The 19,062-nt window shown below is 45.4% G+C and overlaps 1 protein-coding gene across 1 annotated transcript in view; it reads left to right on the plus strand.

Moving 5' to 3' along the window:
- Nucleotides 1-1,205: 1,205 nt before the first annotated feature.
- IPPK (inositol-pentakisphosphate 2-kinase) overlaps nucleotides 1,206-19,062 on the plus strand; it is a 40,674-nt gene continuing 22,817 nt past the window's right edge. The window contains exons 1-3 of the mRNA XM_066616800.1: nucleotides 1,206-1,462; nucleotides 11,813-11,860; nucleotides 15,978-16,073. Coding sequence (XP_066472897.1) covers nucleotides 1,382-1,462; nucleotides 11,813-11,860; nucleotides 15,978-16,073 — 225 coding nt within the window. The 5' untranslated portion in view covers nucleotides 1,206-1,381. The remainder of the gene's footprint in view (nucleotides 1,463-11,812; nucleotides 11,861-15,977; nucleotides 16,074-19,062) is intronic.

Genomic DNA, 19,062 nt, shown 5'->3' on the forward strand with positions numbered 1-19,062 from the left:
GTGGGGACAGCACTGCAGCCTCAGAGCCCCATCCTCTGCCTGTCTGCTCAGAGGTCAGTCCCATCACAGTCAATGGGGCTCACTCCCAGGAAAGTGGGGACAGCACTGCAGCCTCAGAGCCCCATCCTCTGCCTGTCTGCTCAGAGGTCAGTCCCATCACAGTCAATGGGGCTCACTCCCAGGAAAGTGGGGACAGCACTGCAGCCTCAGAGCCCCATCCTCTGCCTGTCTGCTCAGAGGACAGTCCCATCACAGTCAATGGGGCTCACTCCCAGGAAAGTGGGGACAGCACTGCAGCCTCAGAGCCCCATCCTCTGCCTGTCTGCTCAGAGGACAGTCCCATCACAGTCAATGGGGCTCACTCCCAGGAAAGTGTGGACAGCACTGCAGCCTCAGAGCCCCATCCTCTGCCTGTCTGCTCAGAGGTCAGTCCCATCACAGTCAATGGGGCTCTCCTAGGAAAGTGGGGACAGCACTGCATCCTCAGAGCCCCATCCTCTGTCTGTCTACTCAGAGGTCAGTCCCTTCACAGTCAATGGGGCTCACTCCCAGGAAAGTGTGGACAGCACTGCAGCCTCAGAGCCCCATCCTCTGCCTGCCTGCTCAGAAGTCAGTCCTATCACAGTCAATGGGGCTCACTCCCAGGAAAGCGTGGACAGCACTGCAGCCTCAGAGCCCCATCCTCTGCCTGTCTGCTCAGAGGTCAGTCCCATCACAGTCAATGGGGCTTACTCCCAGGAAAGTGTGGACAGCACTGCAGCCTCAGAGCCCCATCCTCTGCCTGTCTGCTCAGAGGTCAGTCCCATCACAATCAATGGGGCTCACTCCCAGGAAAGTGGGGACAGCACTGCATCCTCAGAGCCCCATCCTCTGCCTGTCTGCTCAGAGGTCAGTCCCATCACAGTCAATGGGGCTCTCCCAGGAAAGTGGGGACAGGACCGCAGCCTTCAGCCTAAGAGAGCCTCCCTCTCCGCGCATGCTCAGAAAAGCCGACCCGCATTCCGCTGCAAGATGGCCACGCTCGCTCTCCGTTCTTGCCAGGAATGAAGATGGCGCCCTGGAGCAAGCGGGAGAAAGAAAGGCGGAGGGCGCCGCACACATCAACGAGGGCGCCGAGGAAGGAAGTCCCGCCGCCTTTTCGACGCTCTGGCTTGGTGACCCCCTTTTGCCCTATGGCGGGAGGCGGAACTTCCTGCGCGGATCCGGGCGAAAGGGCTGTGTGCCTGTCGGGAAGCTCTGAGATGGTTGACTGGTAAAGGTCCGCGCGCCCGCCCGCCCGCGAGCTCGAAGGGCTGCGCTCGTGGCGGGGGGAGGGGCCGGCCCGGCCCCTGAGGCGAGGGAAGGAGCGGCCCGGAAGCCGAAGCGGGGCGCTGCCCGGGGGATGGACGCGGAGAAGATGGACGAGAACGAGTGGCGCTACCACGGGGAGGGCAACAAGAGCCTCGTCCTCTCCCACAGGCAGGTGAGCCGCGGCCTTCCTCCGCCTCCCGCCGTCGGCTGCGGCCCCGAGGCGGCTCGCGGGGAGCCTGGCCGTGTCTGCCAGGGGAGCGCTCGGCGCACGCTCGCCCCCACCCCGAGTCTTAAGCGTCACAGCGTGTGTGTGCAGATAGGTGTGTATGTATAGATACGTGTGTGTGCGCGCGCGCGTGTGTATACATGTGCGTGCGTGTGTAGCAGTGATTTTCAACCACTGTGCCGTGGCACCCTGTTGTGTCACAACAGTCCTCAGATGTGTCGTGGCAGTTTGGGGGAGGGCCACTTATTGATAGCGCCATTAGGGGATGGACGCCCCTGCCACCAGCAGCATGGTGTGCCTTGTCTGTTGTCAAGTGGCAACTGATGGTGTGCCCTGAAAAGTTTAGCACCTTGTCAGTGTGAGAGGAAAAAGGTTGAAAATCACTAGTGTGTGTACACGCGCGCTCTCTCTCTCTCACACACACACACACACACACACACACACACACACACACACACACACACACACACTCACTCACACACTCAATCTGTAATGCTTGAAGCAGGCAACTTGGTAGGCAAAGCGTAATTGTGAAGCCTGCCTGTCGTACAAGTACAGTTGCCTGCCTTTGGGAGACTTTTCTGAAGGAAGTCCCCTCTGTGTGTGTGTGTGTGTGTGTGTGTGAGAGAGAGAGAGAGAGAGAGAGAGAGATGTATTGAAAGCACCTGCCTCTACTAAATTCAGTTCCAGATCTGATTACATTTTGGCAATCCTTGCTAGCTGGGCCAGTATTGGTCTGCAGTCCTGTTTGCCTTAAAAAGGAGGGTGGTTTTGTTGGGTTTGGATGATTCAAATCAGGTGGCTGCATTTTCATGTGTACTTCAAAGTCCTGTGTGTGGGAAGGAAAATAGTTAAATGCTAGTCATTTTGAAGCCAGGTGGGGGAGGAAGGCTGTCTGTAAAGGGCCTGACTCATGGTTTTGGATCACTTGCTGTTGACACCTTCTACCCAGAATGGGTTGTGATGTGGTAAGAGGAAGGCTCTCACAATGGCAAGAGGAAAAATTCTAAAATGGTGCAAGTCAATGCTTATTCAAGTGTCTTGCTGTGTTTGAGCCAAGGCTCTTCTTTCATCAGGAAGCTAATGTTTGAGTGACCTGCTGTCTAGGTAAGTGAACTGAGAGTGCCTGCATTATTTGGAATTTTTTCATCATGTCATTGGGCTTGAGCCACTGATGCCATTCTCATCTTATGAGAGCCAGTGTTGTTTAGAGGTTAGAGAGCTGAACTTAGATTAGTGAGACTTGGATTCAAATCTTTGCTCAACCACAAAGCTTATAAGGTAACTTTGGACCCCAACACCTTTGACCCAATGCCTAACCCAGTTTCCCACACAGTGGATCTTGTCCTGATAGTTGTTGGGTTGTGAAGCTGAAAGTGACAAGCTGAGAAATAAAATGTATTGAGATATGGAAAGTTAAACTGAGCCACACTTGCACATTTACTCATGAAAGAGAACCTCTATGATTGTAAAAATCCCGTTGAGGGATTTAGAAACGCCTGCCTATGTAAACTTCCTTGAATAAAGTCAGAAGAGTAATCCAATGACCAGAAAGGCGGTATATAAATACAGAGTTATTATTTTTATTATTATGTCCTTTAAAGAAGTGGGTCCCAGTGCTAAAAAGTTTGGGAACCACTGGCCTAACCTATTTCATAAAATGGAAGCAATAGGAACTTTTTTTCTGTGGAGGAAAAGTGGAATATAAACACAAGTAATTTTCATGAAATAACATATCACTGCAACTTCCCTGTGGATCTAGCAGAGGACCTAGGTTCTTGGAAGCATTTTTTTGGTTTGTTTGTACTATTTTATTGGAAGCCTTCTGCAGGGACTTAACTTTCATTCAGATATTCACCACTGCAGCGTTCAGATTATCTGCATGCATTTCTCCAACACACACTTGTCCAACTTTCTGAATGGATACTCAATGATATATGTTATACAAGTCAAAAGTCTTAGCCTTTTGGCTAGGTATTGAGAATACCTTCATCATGAAGAAATCTTTGGTCTCAATAGGCATCTCTTTTGAGTGTCCTTGTTCCAGTCAACTCTTGTACATGCAGTCGAGTCCTCCACATTGGTAGCATCCTGTCTAGCGGTTCTATTGTCAGAAGCATTCTCCATCGATGGAAGGCACATTCTACTCACATGAGGGGTCCTTCTGCTTGTGGAAGGCTCTTTTGTGTGAGTGCAGTGTTCCTGAAGAAAACAGGTCATGGTTCAGGATGTGGACTCGCCTCCCTGCATTACAATCATGAGAACTAGAGGTTGTCCATGACTTTGTGCACCTTGGCTCAACGATCTCCAACACTTTCTCTCGATAATGAGCTAAACAGACGCATCGGCAAAGCAGCTACCATGTTTTCCAGACTCGCAAAGAGAGTCTGGTCCAACAAGAAGCTGATGGAAAATACCAAGATCCAGGTCTACAGAGCTTGTGTCTTGAGTACACTTCTGTACTGCAGCGAGTCATGGACTCTTTGCACACAACAGGAGAAGAAGCTGAACGCTTTCCACATGCGCTGCCTCCGACGCATCCTCGGCATCACCTGGCAGGACAAAGTTCCAAACAACACAGTCCTGGAACGAGCTGGAATCCCCAGCGTGTACACACTGCTGAAACAGAGACACCTGCGTTGGCTTGGTCATGTCGTGAGAATGGGTGGTGGTCAGATCCCATAGGATCTACTCTATGGAGAATTTGTGCAGGGAAAGCGCCCTATGAGTAGACCACAGCTGCGCTACAAGGGTATCTGCAAGAGGGATCTGAAAGCCTTAGGAATGAACCTCAACAGATGGGAAACCTTGGTCTCTGAGTGTTCTGCTTAGAGGCAGGCTGTGCAGCATGGCCTTTCCCAGTTTGAAGAGACACTTTGCCAACAGACTGAGGCAAAGAAGGAAGGCCCATAGCCAGGGAGTCAGACCAGGGTCAGACTGCACTTGCTCCCAGTGTGGAAGGGATTGTCATTCCCGAATTGGCCTTTTCAGCCACACTAGATGCTGTGCCAGAACCACCATTCAGAGCGCGATACCATAGTCTTTCGAGACTGAAGGTTGCCAACAAGTGTTCCTTCAGGCAAAAGTGCTAGCTGGTATGCTATCTGTTTGCTCATAAGTGAGTGTATAAGATTTCATTTATGCTTGCTAATTCAGATACAGTACAAATAATTTCTCATATTTGTGAATAGTGTTTGAAATATGTGCATCAGTCTGGTTAAAAGTATTGTGAACTCCCTAGGTTCCCTAGATGTTGGCTTCCCAGTGTGTGTTAAAACTATGAAGCAGACTTGGGTGGCCTTTCATACAAGCCCATATTCTTGTAAGCAGGATTATGGTAGTGGAAGAGACAGGACATTGTAGACTGGGGTGTCAAACATAAGGCCCGCGAAAGCTTTTTATCCGGCCCTTAGGCTGTCAGCTGCTGAGCAGTGCTGAGGTGTTACTGCTAAAACGGCAGCCCCCACGAAAATTGGGCTCTCCCGTATGTTGAAATATGATAAAGATTTGCGTGTTTCTCTTCTGTCATTTGTAGTTAATGAGTTCCTAAGTGAGAAAAAGTGCTTATTTTTGGTTATGAGTTTCTATGACATCACTTCCTGCCTAATGACATCGCTCAGCAGATGCCCTCAGCAGGCATCATGAATGCCATTCGGCCCTTGGTATGAAACGAGTTTGTCACCCCTGTTGTAGACCTACTGTAATCCAAGTGATTTTTCTTTCTTAATCTGCATGCTCCTTTCTCCACTTCTGTATGATGAAACTTTCCAGTGGGTTTTAGTGATAAAGTTGGCTATTTTGTCTCAATCTCTTTTCAAGCTTTCCTGTGCACCTAATGTGAAGGAATAAAAATACTAGTTAATATTGCATTTAGGCAACACTTCATTCTTGCTGCTTTGTTCAGGAGCAAGCCCTTTTTATTACTCAGTTGAATAACTGGAAAATGTAGTATCACATCTGCTGTTGTATGCATGGGTGATAGGATCATTTCAAAAATGTCTTGTCTGCACTGTATATCGTGTTGATAGACTAGTTTGGCTAACTCCATGACCACAGCCACACCCATTGTTCCTGGTGGCTTATTGTGGGGCATCCTATTGCCAATACATTTGGCAGATCCTGCTTCTTCCCTGCCTGGGCGGGGTGACTCCAGGCTGTCTGCCCAGCTGCAGTGGCGTTCTGGTGGTGAGTCTGGACAACAGCCATAACTTTCTGACAAACTACCTAACTTTTTTCAAATTACTTATTTTTCAAATTACTTATTTTTAGAGGCGGATCAATTTAAGGTTAATAAGAGTAATTATAGCACAGGGGTGCCCAAACTCCAGCCCAGGGGAGATTAGCGGCCCTTGGAGACCCCAATCTGGCCCATGGGGAGCCCCCAGTCTCCATTGAGCCTCTGGCCTTCCAGAGACTTGCTGGAGCCCGTGCTGGCCCAAAGTGACTGCTCTCAGTGCGAGTGCCAACTGTTTGACCTCTTGCATGAGCTGTGGACCGAGGGTTCCATCCACTGATTGCTGTTTCATGTCTGTGAAGCAGCAATGGCAGCAAAGGAAAGGCCAACCTTGCTTTACACAAGGTCTTTTATAGGCCTTGAGCTATTGCGAGACCATTCATTCATTCATTCATTCATTCATGTAAGCTCCATCTCTAATATATTCATTTATGTAAATTTATTCAAATTTTAAATGTATATTTAATTCTTCTCGGTCCCCAACAGTGTCAGAGAGATAATGTGGCCCTCCTGCCAAAAAGTTTGGACACTTCTGTTATAGAATATTAGGGCTTTGGAATACTGTTCCGAATACTAAAATGTTCTGCCCCTTGTTTATCGTGTTCTTCTCTGAGATCCAGATCTTGAACCTGCACACTGAAGAGTTCAGAGCAGGTTCTGCTGCTTTTCTTCTGCAATAAACTTTGAGCACATTTTGCCAATTTCTGTTTCCACCCAAGTCTCAGCATATATAATCAGTACAGTGAGAGTAGGAGCATAATACTTTGTATTCAGAAAAGAGTTGCATGTTTACTTTCCAGCAAGGGCATAGGTTGAATGAGCCAATTAAGAGTATAGCACTTTCTGCGGTGCCAGACACTGATACCTCAGTAGGTTATTCTATTTTCATTTATTCAAATTTCTAGCTACAAGGTTGAGAATATGCCACTAACTACAAGGCACTTCATGTTCAGGCACAATGGTTGTTTTATGTGTAATAATAACTTAATAATAATAACTTTATTTTTACCCCGCCTTTCTCCCCTAAGGGATTCAAGGCGGCTTACAACAGGTTAAAACAGATTAAACACATATCATAAAAACAGCAGTCAGATAAAAAATAGTCAGGTAAAAAGAGCATAGAGCAGCAGCAAATCATAAAAGAATCAGGCCTGTAAAAAATATTAAAAGATGCTAAAAAGGCCGAGAACTCAGAAGGCTTGTTTAAACAGAAGGGTCTTCAGGCCTCGCCGAAAAGTCTCAAGAGAGGGAGCCATTCTTAAGTCAAGGGGAAGGGAGTTCCATAGTGTTGGTGCCACTACTGAGAAGGCCCTATTTCTTGCCGCCGCCCCACGTACCTCCCTAGGTGTCGGCACTTGCAAAAAGGCCTTCTCTGATGACCTAAGAGGACGAGCCGGATTGTACAGGAGTAGGCGATCTCTAAGATACCCTGGCCCAGAGCAGTGTAGGGCTTTAAAGGTCAAAACCAACACCTTGAATTGGGCCCGGAAACGAATGGGCAGCCAATGCAGCCTCTGGAGAAGTGGACTGACAGTCGAACCGCCTACCTCCGGTAACCACACAGGCCGCCGCATTCTGCACTAGTTGCAGTTTCTGAACAGTCTTCAAGGGCAGCCCCACATAGAGCGCGTTACAGTAATCTAACCTCAATGACACCGAGGCATGGATAACCGTGGCCAGGTCTGCACGATCCAAGTACGGCCGTAGCTGGCGCACCAGCCGAAGCTGAGCGAAGGTCCCCCTAGCCACAGCCGCCACCTGGGAATCCAAGAGCAGCTGTGACCCCCAAGCTGCGGACTTGCTCCTTCAGGGGGAGTGCAACCCCATTCAGCGCAAGCTGATAGTCCAGCACCTGCATGGAGGATTTCCGAACCAGGAGAGCCTCTGTCTTATCTGGATTTAATTTCAGCTTGTTAGCCCCCATCCAGATCCTCACTACCTCCAGGCAGTGCTCCAGGCCCTCAACTGCCACCCTGGAGTCTGGAGGAAAGGAGAGATAGAGCTGGGTGTCATCGGCATATCGATGGCACCCCACTCCAAACCCCTGGATGACCTCTCCCAGTGGTTTCATGTAGATGTTAAATAGCATGGGGGACAGAATTGAGCCCTGTGGCACCCTGCACCTCAAGGGCCAGGATGTCGAACAGGCATCCCCCAGCACCACCATCTGGGACCGATCCTCCAAGTAGGAGCGGAACTACCGCAAAACAGTGCCTCCAACTCCCAACTCGGCCAATCGGCCCAGAAGGATACCATGGTCAATGATATCGAAAGCCGCTGAGAGGTCCAGCAGGACCAACAGGGACGCACTCCCCCTGTCCAGTCCCCGGCGTAGGTCATCCACCAAGGCGACCAAGGCAGTTTCTTTGTCTTCAGAATTGTATGGAAAAGGCAGTTCAAAATCATCCTCAGATAGTCAACTTTCCTTCACCTTTTGATAATGAAATACTTATTCATCATTGTATTTTAGCTGTCAGCTCCTCCCTCCAGGCCCCACCTGCAAGGGGGGGGCTGCCATGGGGGATCACCCTTTGCATGAGATCTTAGAGTTTTTGCAGGAAGGGGGTTTACAGCATCTATCTCTGCCATGAGCATTTGCCCTCCTTGAGCTAGAGTGGTCTGTTGGGCCCAACTACTACCCATCCTTGGCCTTTCTTACCCTTAAATAGTTTGTCTACCCGGTCCCTCTCCTTCTGAGTCTCATCCCCCCTTTTCCTTCTCCCCCTCATTGTTGACTCCCTCCTGCCTGAAAGGTTGCTGCTGCATGGGCTTTTGCCTGCCCTTATAGCAGAGAAATTATCTATGTCCTCCTCTTTGTTAGTCGCCCTGGCTTGGCCACACTAAGTCTGATGAATATGTTGCCAAGTCCCATGTTTGCACAGGCACTATGAGCACCTGCTGCTCCAAGGCTGACAGGCCTTTCTGCTAACACTGTGGCCGAAGATGCACACATTGTTCCCAGCAGCTCATCATGGGGCCTCCCACTGGCAGTTCATTTGGAGGGTCCTGCTTCCTCCATGCCTGAGTGGGGCTCGGTAACTACAAAATTGGGGATTATATTGCTTGTTGCTCAAATTCATGCTACTATCCTGTGAAACGTAGGAGTATAGCAAAGATGCCACTCTTTTTGCAGGATTTTAAAAAAATACTATATGACATCGGGACACCTAACTTGAGTGTTTAAAAGATGTTCACTGAGTACTTGATGACTAAGCTTGTTGGTGACACATTCCTAAATTTAATGGGTCTTAGTATAAGGGTGCAATCCTGAAGCACCCATAGGCCGACGCAAGTCTCTTGCACTGGCCCAGGAGGGTTGCAAACGTGCCATAAGGCAAGTTTGCACCTCTTCGGGAGGAAGCCGGGCCAGTGCTCAGGGGAGCACTGGTCTGTGGAGGCTGACACAAGCCTCTGCGTTGACTTCCTCCCTGAGGCTTGTGTCGGCTTGCCTGGGCTGACACAATTCTCTGGGGAGGAGGTGGGAGGGAGGTGTTCCTGAGTGGGGGGAGGGTGGGCAGTGGGCCGACCTGGGGACAGGCGGGTGGGGAGCAGGTGGTGGGGCTGGTCTCCGGCACTTATGCTGGGTCCCAACCCCCATTCCCGGGGAGATTGGAGCGGCTTGAAGCTGTTCCGTTCTCCTCAGACTTGTGCCACCTCAGGAGGGATGTAGCAGCTCCCTTCGCTCTTTCCAGTCACCTCTCCTGGCTTCCTTTCCTTGCCTTCTCTCCTGGTTTCTTCCCTGCCTATCTGTTTTTTCCTCCTTCTCTAAGCTGTCTTGCCCTCCTATTCATCCATCGTCTGCTGCCTTAGCCTCCTCCTGTTTCTCTGCTTTCAAACCCTTTGTTTCTCCTGCTTCTTGAGTCTACCCTCCTCTGACTACATGCTATGTCTTTGTCTCTCTTTTCCTACTGCCCTACTACCCCAGCAGTTCCTTTTAAGGGCTGATAGCACTCTCCAGCTGCAGTCAGTTGGGATTGGTGGCCAGCCAGTGACCTGTTAGCTGATCCAGTTCCAGAGATGTGTGGCAATGGCATCATTACTCAGCACCTTCATGGAGGCTCATTCCAAGTACTAGGTGGTGGCGCCACCAGTATTCCCACGAAAATTCAGCACCGCTGTGCGGAGGCCTTCCATGCTGTGCAGCTGTACAGCATCATCTTCCTGGCAGTCAGTGAACGTGCCATTGCATCATTGTTGTGTCTGGGTCATTTGAGCTCTGAGCTGCACTGAGCTTGACTGAAAGGTGCACAGCCACGCACCTTGGGGGAATGCTAGCAGTGGCAATTTGTCCTGTATCACTGGGAGTCATGGCCTGTCACATGTTAAACTATATTTTTGTCTTTTATTCCAAGCACCAGATTAGACTGAACAAAAAGCTCCTGAATTCAAAAACAAGAGAACAATGCACACAGCCTTGCTGGTTAGGATAAATCTGGGTTATCAGCAATGCAGTAAAATTCTTAAACTAATGCAAACATTGTATTTGAAAAGCTTCTCCTTTAGTTGAAAGGAACAGCATGTTTTTGTTGTGAAACCCACATGTGCTAAGAAGACTTGGAACAAATGAATGTTCACATTGTAAGCATGGGACTTTTGTGCTATTGAGAATAAATGGTAAATAGTCAGGAAAAATATATTTAACGTTCAGATTCCTGAAAACACTCCAGTGTTGGAGGTTACCATTTAATTGTTCAGGTCTTAAGCAAGATTTTAAAAATTTAAGATTGGCTTCTAATCTGGCCTCATCAGTGCCAAATTAGGTGCATACAATTTGACTGCAAACAAAATGAGGAAATCTTTGCTTCCTGTAGCTTTCAAGAAAGTATTGCATATACACAGACATGGGGCAGAGGGTAAGCTACTTATAAGTGGATTTTGTAAGACCAGATGTCTGCCTCTTAAACACTTCAATAACAGTTATGGATTGATTCTGAAAAGTTATTGGACCATAAGAGTTTTCAGTATGATTGATGGTCTTGTCTTTACCCCATTGCTTTAGTGGTAAGCTTAAAAATGTATCTGGCCTGTAATAATAGAAAAATATATTGTTTTCTAACAATATGTTAGAAACAGCATGTTTTATTATAATAATGGTATGCATTATTTCTAAAAACTCATGTAGATCAAAAGTCAATTTTTGTAATCATAATTACCTGTACATTCCTTCCAAAGAGTACCTGATCCACTTTAGTACAAAATAAAGTCAGACTTCTTGTGCAGTATTGTATTTAGTTCTGGGCACCACACTTTAAGAAGGATGTAGAAAAGCTAGAATGAATTCTAAAGAGGCCAATGAAAATTGTCCAAAGACTGCAAAACAAGTCTTATGACTTGAGTATGTCAACAAGTCAACAACTGAGTATGATTAGCCTGGAGAAGACAAGACAGGGTAGGGAAACATGATACCTCTCTTCAAATACTTGAATGGCTGTCATGCAGAGGAAGGCAAAATCATGTTCTCAGAGGGTGAGAGAGGATTTAATGGGTTTCAATTAGAGTAGGGTAAATCTTGGTTGAACATTAGGAGAAACTTAACAGCAAGAGCAGTTCAATAATAGAAAATTATCTGGGGAGATGCTGGGCTCTACCTTGCTCGAGGTCTTTTAGCAGAAACTGGACTAGATGCTTCTTAGCCTCCTCACCTCTATGATCTCTTCTTTGGTGGAGTGTACTGGTTGCATGTGTTGTGTATTGCAATGCTTTCTTGAAACGAGTAGTAGGTTGGCTTATAAAACATAGGTATTATATGATGCATAAGTTTGAACCATGTGGGGATTCTTACGTACTTGATTCTGGTTTGATGCAGCTTTCCTGTTGCCTGTCAGACCCTTAAGCTAATTGGACTATTGATGTGACCCAGTAAGACAATCTTTTATGTTCTTTTGTCAAATACCAGTATAATGGCAATTAGAAGTGAACTCCGAGAGGAGTAGCCAGCAAAAATATTCCTAGTGTGGAAAGAAGGTAGTGATTAATTTGTACGTAGTAACTTCACAGTGATAGAACTAAAATGGTCTAAATTAGAATATATTAAATTAATGTGCATTTTTTTTCCATTTCAGCGTTGTGTGGTACTACGTTTCTTGAAGTTTCCTCCTAATCGAAACAAGGTGAGAGATTCTGACTTGTTTCCTTTATGCATATAAAATGCATATAAAATGCATTTTATGCATATAAAATGAAATTCTTTCCCATTTTCCAGAGAAAAATCATTATCCCTCTAATGGGTCTTTCAAGTGTTTACCTTTTTAAAAGGGTAACAAATGCTCATTTTTATTTTCCATAAGCTCAGGCTGCCATCTAAATTAAAAGCAACATAAAACCAACAGTTTGATACAAACATTATTTTGTAATCAAAGATTTTTGATTAGTCTCTTTTAACCCATTCGTTTTGCATTGATTGTGTACATATACAAGTTGTGACCTCTCAGTGAATATGCTGTTTTAAAATTTTTGAAGGAAAGTCAGTGTTCTTTTGCTAAAGATGCCTTCTGTGTCTTCAGAATACAAAATGCAGTGTCCTTTATACAATTTATAATATAATGTTACTTTGAAAGTTAGAGTTTTCCTTATTGTTCAGTCCTGTGTTGGGCAATTTGTGTGCATATCTCTAGGCATGAGTGTGGTTTCAGTGATTGATGGCAGATCTGCAGAGCACTCGATGTGACAGTAGAGCAAGGAAGTTGCTCATTCTCCTCCCTTCATGGGCTTTGGCCCCAATTGCAGTCAAGAGGTAGAGCAGGTGTTAAGAGTTTGCTGCTGATGCCTTTTGTGTTTCTGTTTTTCTTCAGTGTGCTATTCTAATTAGGTATACTGGGGTGAATTTAATTGTAATATAGATGTGCACCGCTTAACAACCATTTGCTTAATGACGAATTGCTTGTATGATGGTGGTCAAAGCACAATAAAGATGCTCTTAACGAGGCAATTGCTTCTCCCACAGCCTGCAGCAGAGTGTCTGTTTACACCACAGAGAGGCTCTTAATGCAAAGAAGAGACAATCTATCTCCAGTAACCTGTGCAGCTAGCTAGTGTCTGGCAGGAAGTGTCTGTTGACACCACAAAGGCAATAATTTGGACTGAATGTTCACTTAATGATCTAAATGGCATAACAGCGGGGATAGGAGAACGTATAGAACGTTGTTAAGTGGCGCACACCTGTAGTTGGCTTGCTATTTTTTCTGTGTTTGTCTTATCTCGAATATTTGTCTTGCTCAGGCACTCATTTCTGAGATGATGTATGAGGGGTTCTTGTGCGTACATTGTTGTTTGCCCTGGTGTTACTCTTGATAGAAAGCAACATCTAGGCCATTGGAGGTTTATCTCCTCTGAATGAGCTGTCTGTATTCAGATTGAAGAGGTGGATGTGGGTTCAGGTAACCTAGTATTGAATCAAGCTGGGATACTTTCTTCTAAAAGAGTTGGAGGCCAGGCAATGCAAGACCTCCCTCTGCAAATGGGCCCACAGGTGAGCATCTCATCTGCCTATTTAGAGATCCCAAAATGCTTATATAACTGTGCCTGATGCAAAATTCAGAGTACATGGTGCTGGGTCTTTATAACTGAAAGCAGCAGAAATAAATATTTTCTGGTGCTATATGTGTGGTGTTGAATTTTGAAAACTGGCTTTTTATTACTAAGTGCTTGATGTGTATTATAGACATTGTCAGTTTCACATGAGCCTTCTGGTGAGTCTTATGAAGATAACTTCAGGTTGAAAAAGCTCTTGCGTATAGCCATTTCCAAGAAAATCTATCTCCTATTTTTTAAAAAGGAAAATTGAGACCTAGTTCGTGTTTGAATGGGTGATTGTATACTGAGACAGTTGCTTCCTGTGAACAAACCACAATGTAGCTAACTGCCCTCAAGCCATTCATATATCTAGGGAAATTATGCCTTGTGGTTTCCTTTCTGAAACACATCCTGGCTAAAACAAAAGGGTTCTTCAGATATGTGTTTTCAACCTGTTCTCACAATATGTTTTGATTTGATTTCTCTGTCAATATTTGAAAGTTGGTGCCATTATAATGTATTCCCAAGCAGTTAAAAATGATGTTGCTCTGAAAGAGCATTGCAAGTACTGTATAGATTTACAGGTATTGAGCATTTTAATAGGAACAAAAGTCTGTGGGTATTGTTTGTACAGTATTTGATTTCCCATCTTATTATTGCAACCCCACTTCATATGCAGAGGCTTGAGGATAAAACAAGTGCAGAATAGAAGCCAATATAAATTTGTCAAATAATTGTTATTAATAGTTTTATGTATAACATTGAAAAGGGCTCAAACTAAAGATAATCTTTGGCTTCTGAGTTGCAGAGCCGAGCAGAGGGTGGATCAATTTCAATCAAAGTAACTTTAAATCTGTCTAAATTGCCAAGTAAGAATACCAGTTTATGACTTGCATCATATTGTCCATTGGAATTTCATAAAGCTTGGCACATACTTTAATAGTTTAACCAAGTAACAATGTCTTAACTTACAGTTAAACAGAGTATTTACGCACCCAATGGAGAAAAGCATTTTTCCTGCGCTGTTGCTTTGTTCATTTCTGCTTGTCATTGTCTGTTGCATAATTCTCATGCCTTGTCCTAATCCTACTTTCATCACAGAAACTCAGAGCAGCTAACAATCTAAAACTGTGGCCCAGAAGTATCAAACTTGTTTCATACAGTCAGCTGAATAGCATTCATAGCTATTCCTGCTGAGGACTTGAACGGATGTCATTAAGCAGGAAGTGATGTCATTAAACAAGTGATAACCAGAAATAAGCACTTTTTTCTTACTTAAGAACTCATTAGCTGTAAATGACAGAAGAACAAATATAGAAATCTTGATCCCATTTTCAAGAAATGGGAGAGCCCAATTCTCACACATTGCCCTTTCAGCAGTGTCACTTCTGCCAAGGTGTCACTTTGCATCTCAGCAGCTTTGCAGAGTGATACCTCTGTAGAAGTAGTGCTAATGAAAGGGCCTTGATAATTGGGCTCTCCCAGCACCTTGCAGTGTCTTTCACCTCCTTGGTCTTCCCCATACCTTGCCTTCTGAAGCCGCCTTCTGTCTCTCCCTCCCAGCACCTCAGCAGAAGCGGCACTGCTGAAAGGGTAGCCAGCATAAGGTTCTCTCATCCTTGCCTTTTCAACAGTACCACTTCTACTGATATGTCCCTTTGTAGCCCAGTGACTGAAAGAAGCTGATGGTGGTGCAGGGAATTCCTAATTATTCAATAGGCTAGATAAAGAGCTTCTGTGAGCTGTATCTGGCCTGCGGGCCTTATGCTTGACATCCCTGCTCTTGCCCATAACAGCCCAAATTTCTTTGTGCATATGTCTGTTTGGATACCAAGCATCCAGAAATTTTCAGAACAAATAACTGGGCAGAACAGTTTATTTTCATAAGATGAAAAGGAAATGCTCTAGTTTAGAAAGAGTAAATATTTAATTTGAGAACTGAGCAAACTGGAGAACTCAGGCAGTTAGTGTTAGCATAAAAGGTCACCTGGGTGGGTACAGTAGATCAGTCTTTCTAAAACTGTGGGTCGGGACCCACTAGGTGGGTCATGAGCCAGCTTAAGTGGGGGCTCCTCATTCATTTTAATGTGTATTTTATTTCTGATATATAAAGTCTCCTGCTTTATCCGCAGGGTACTGCAGAGGACTTCCCCAGTCCTCCTAATGCTTTTTAAAGGCATAAAAACGTCACTTCTGATTTTCAGCCAAAAATCAGAAGTTCTGTTTTTTGACCAGAAATCGTCACTCTGAACCTGGGAGAGGCTGCGGGCGGATGCATGTGGCCTCTACTGGGCTCAGAAGACCCTCCGGAAGTGAGGGGAGCATAGCACAGCTCCCCTCATCTCCGGAAGGTAGGGGTGTGTGTGTGTGTGTTCTCATGGGTCCCGACCCACAGTTTGAGAAACACTGACATATGACATGTACTGAAGCAGTTGCTTAACCCGGTTAGTCTAGAGGTCCCCAATCTGTGAGACACGGCTCCATGGTACAGTGTAGCAAATGTGCAGGGGCAGTGCAGGGTGGTTGCCGCTCATCAGTGTAGACAAATGCTATTGGCATAAATTGGCACTTTTGTTTGGAATCTTCTGGTGGGATTTGTGGATTTCTCATGTTTTAAAGTAACTTAGTTTTGCAAAAGTTGACAATTGGATTAAACGAGTATTATCTACTGGTACTGCATAACCAGTTTATTTTCCTGTACAATTTCTTTTTTAGACACCAGAGGAAATCTTTCACCATCTTCAGAACATTGTATACTTTGGCAAGCACATAATGAAGCAGTTTTTTGGAGAAAAATATGTTCATCATGGGGTAAATATTTTTTCATGTACTTTTTCCACCATTGTCTTTAATTGAACTTCTGCAGCTAAGGTGGTTGGCTTTGAATTTGTATAGCAAATATTGCAGTAAATCCTAATATTTAACTTGTGTTCAAGTTATTCATACAGGACATATGTACTTGGTCAGAGCTTCTGTTTTGTAATCCCTAGATAAGTTGCGTTCACATTTGCAGCAGGGTGTATGGATTTAAACTGTCAAGAGAAAAGGGTAGTTAACTTATACCTGACGGCAGAGACCAGGTAGCTACAAAGAATGAAATAAGAGTAAAATGGATCAGTATGAACCCATATTGCAACCATATTGAGGAGCAAAACGGACCCATTTTGGATCACTGGATAACACTTGCAATACTTGTGCATCTCTGAATCTGTTGAGTACAAAGAAGCGCCGCTTTTCCAGAGACCCAAGGTGAGGCAGTTGCTCCTGGGAAATAACGAGGCACAGACACGGCAGTGCACCACCACCAGATGTCCTTTTACTGAAATATGTACAGATTGTACAGTGCTGAGGCAGCACAGCAAAGCAAGACAGCAAAAATAGAACTTTCCACAATCTCCGATCACCTACTCCACCGACATAGCTTCCTGCAGACACTCCACATAACATCTCCCACACAGCAGCATGTACAAGCACAAATATATTCTGGTACTGGCCAATGGGAAGCAGGGTATGATCTGGTATGACCCATAGTCTTGTGACGTGTTATTGCAGGCTATTGCATCATCCATACTGTGCTCTGTTGCATCAGCCAATTCCATGATGCAACGGGCTACACTGTATGCACTCAGGCCAAGACATCAGGGCCTAGCCTTGCCCTATCCAGCCTGTAAATTCCTGTAGGCCTGGGGCATATATTACAACAGAATCCCACTACCTTAAGGCATAGTATAGGTACATGAACTAGTGTTTGACAACTGAGAGAAGATAGTTTGGCCCACAGGTCTTGGGAAGGGTTTATGAAGGAAAAAAATTTGCAATCCAAATCCTATGTGTTGGCAAAAATATACACCCTCACTTTTGGTCTTGGAGGGTGAGTTCAAGCAAAGCATGGAAAAAATCCTGAAATGCATGACCAGAAAAAATTAGGTTCTGCAGTCAAAAAGTACTGAATTCAAAGAGGAGAGAGGTCAGACCAATTGTATACTTTTTTGAAAATCAAACTCTCTGCTGCAAAGGAGAAGAATTGGTTGGTTTGTTTTTTTCCAAGTCAGAGAGGCAGACCCAGCTGACTTTCCAGAAAGATTAAGAAGGCGCTCAGTAGGAAAGCTGTCATGTACATCTTACAGTGCAGCAATTTTCAACCTTTTTCATCTTGTAGCATATTGACAAGGAGCTAAAATTGTCAAGGCACACCATCAATTTTTGGACAATTGACAAGGCACACCATGCTGCCAGCAGTGCATAGCCCTACTAATAAAAGACCCTCCCCCAAACTCCTGTGATGCACCTGTGGACCATTTGTGTCATACTTTTGTGTCATGGTAAAGTGGTTGAAAATTGCTGGTATATAGACAGTAAAAGCATGGACTGGTCAGGAACACATCAGACTAATCTCTTTTTTTGATTGTGACTAGTTGATAGATTGCAAGAATGTCGTGGACATAGGGTACCTAGATTTTAGCAAAGCATTGACACAGACTCCCATGAAATCCTTTTAGGCTAGATGATACTACTGTTGGGTGGGTTTAAAGCTGGTTGAACAATGCTATTAAATGGCTTCACATCAACTTGGGGGGGAAGAGATATTGGATGGTGTGCCACACACTTCTGTCTTGGACCCTATGCTGTTCAACATTTTTATTAATGAGCTGGGTGATGGGGTAGTAGTAATGCTTATCAAATCTACAGGTGGCACAAATCTAGGAGAAACAGCTAATACTGTGGAAGTCCAAATCAGTATTCAAAATGGTTTTGACTGACTCGATCACTGGGCCCATATCAACAAGAAGAAATTCAGCTGAGACAAATGTAAAGTCCTGCATGGTGGTACGAAAAAATTAGGCATAAGTTCAGAATGAGGCTTGTTGAACATGAGCCAGCCATGTGATTGGTAGGCTGCATTAGCAGAGGAATGGAGTTGAGTTCCTGTTCTGCATTAATTGGACTTCTCATGTGTTCAGTTTTGGGCACCACATTTTAAGGAGCACATTTATAAACTAGAGCAAGTTCAGAGAGGGCAACTAACACCCAATCCTGAGCTTGGTGCCAAAATGGCTGCCGTGGCATCTAACGCGCTCCAGGAAGCTGCTGCTGTCTCCTTGGGAGAAGGGGACTTTTGTCACCTTCCCCTGAGTAAGGGAAGTAGCCCTGCAGTGGGGCTACTCAATTCTGTGGTGGCTCTTGAGCTCATGCAGATTTGAAGAGTTCCATGTTGGGCTGTGTGGCCTGACATGGGGCTCAGGATCCAGTGGAGCTGAACTCCACTGGTCCTGTTCCTTCCTGCCTTGCTCCCTTGCCCTGCCCAGAACGCCTTCTCACCTCTCTCCCCACACCCCTACTCACCTCTCCAAGCCCAGTGCCAAAGCTTGCCCAGGACAGGCTCACACTGGGCTAGCTCTGGTGCCGGGCCCACAGTAAGGGCTCATGAATGTGCCTGATGGCACGTTTGCGACAGTGCGGGCTGGCACACACTCCTCAGGATTGGTCCCTAAGATTGTAAGTGGTCTAGGAACCAACTCCTTTGAGGAATGGTTTAAAGAGTTTGGAATGTTTAGCCTATAAAAGAGAGAGATGGTAGCCATTTTGAAGTGTCTGAAGGACTATCTTGCAGAAGAAGGAAAGCAGACTTGCTTTCTGTAATCTTGAGTGCCGGATTAGTACCAGTGGGTTGAAACTACAGGAAAGTAGATTTAAGTTACACATGAGAATTTCCTAACTTTAAGAGTTACCCTTCACTGGAACAGTCTACCTTGTGCAGTTTTGAACTTTTAGTCATTGGAGGTTTTCAAGCAGAGGTTGC

The sequence above is a fragment of the Tiliqua scincoides genome, chromosome 2 (genome assembly GCF_035046505.1).
Source record: "Tiliqua scincoides isolate rTilSci1 chromosome 2, rTilSci1.hap2, whole genome shotgun sequence".
NCBI lineage: Eukaryota > Metazoa > Chordata > Lepidosauria > Squamata > Scincidae > Tiliqua > Tiliqua scincoides.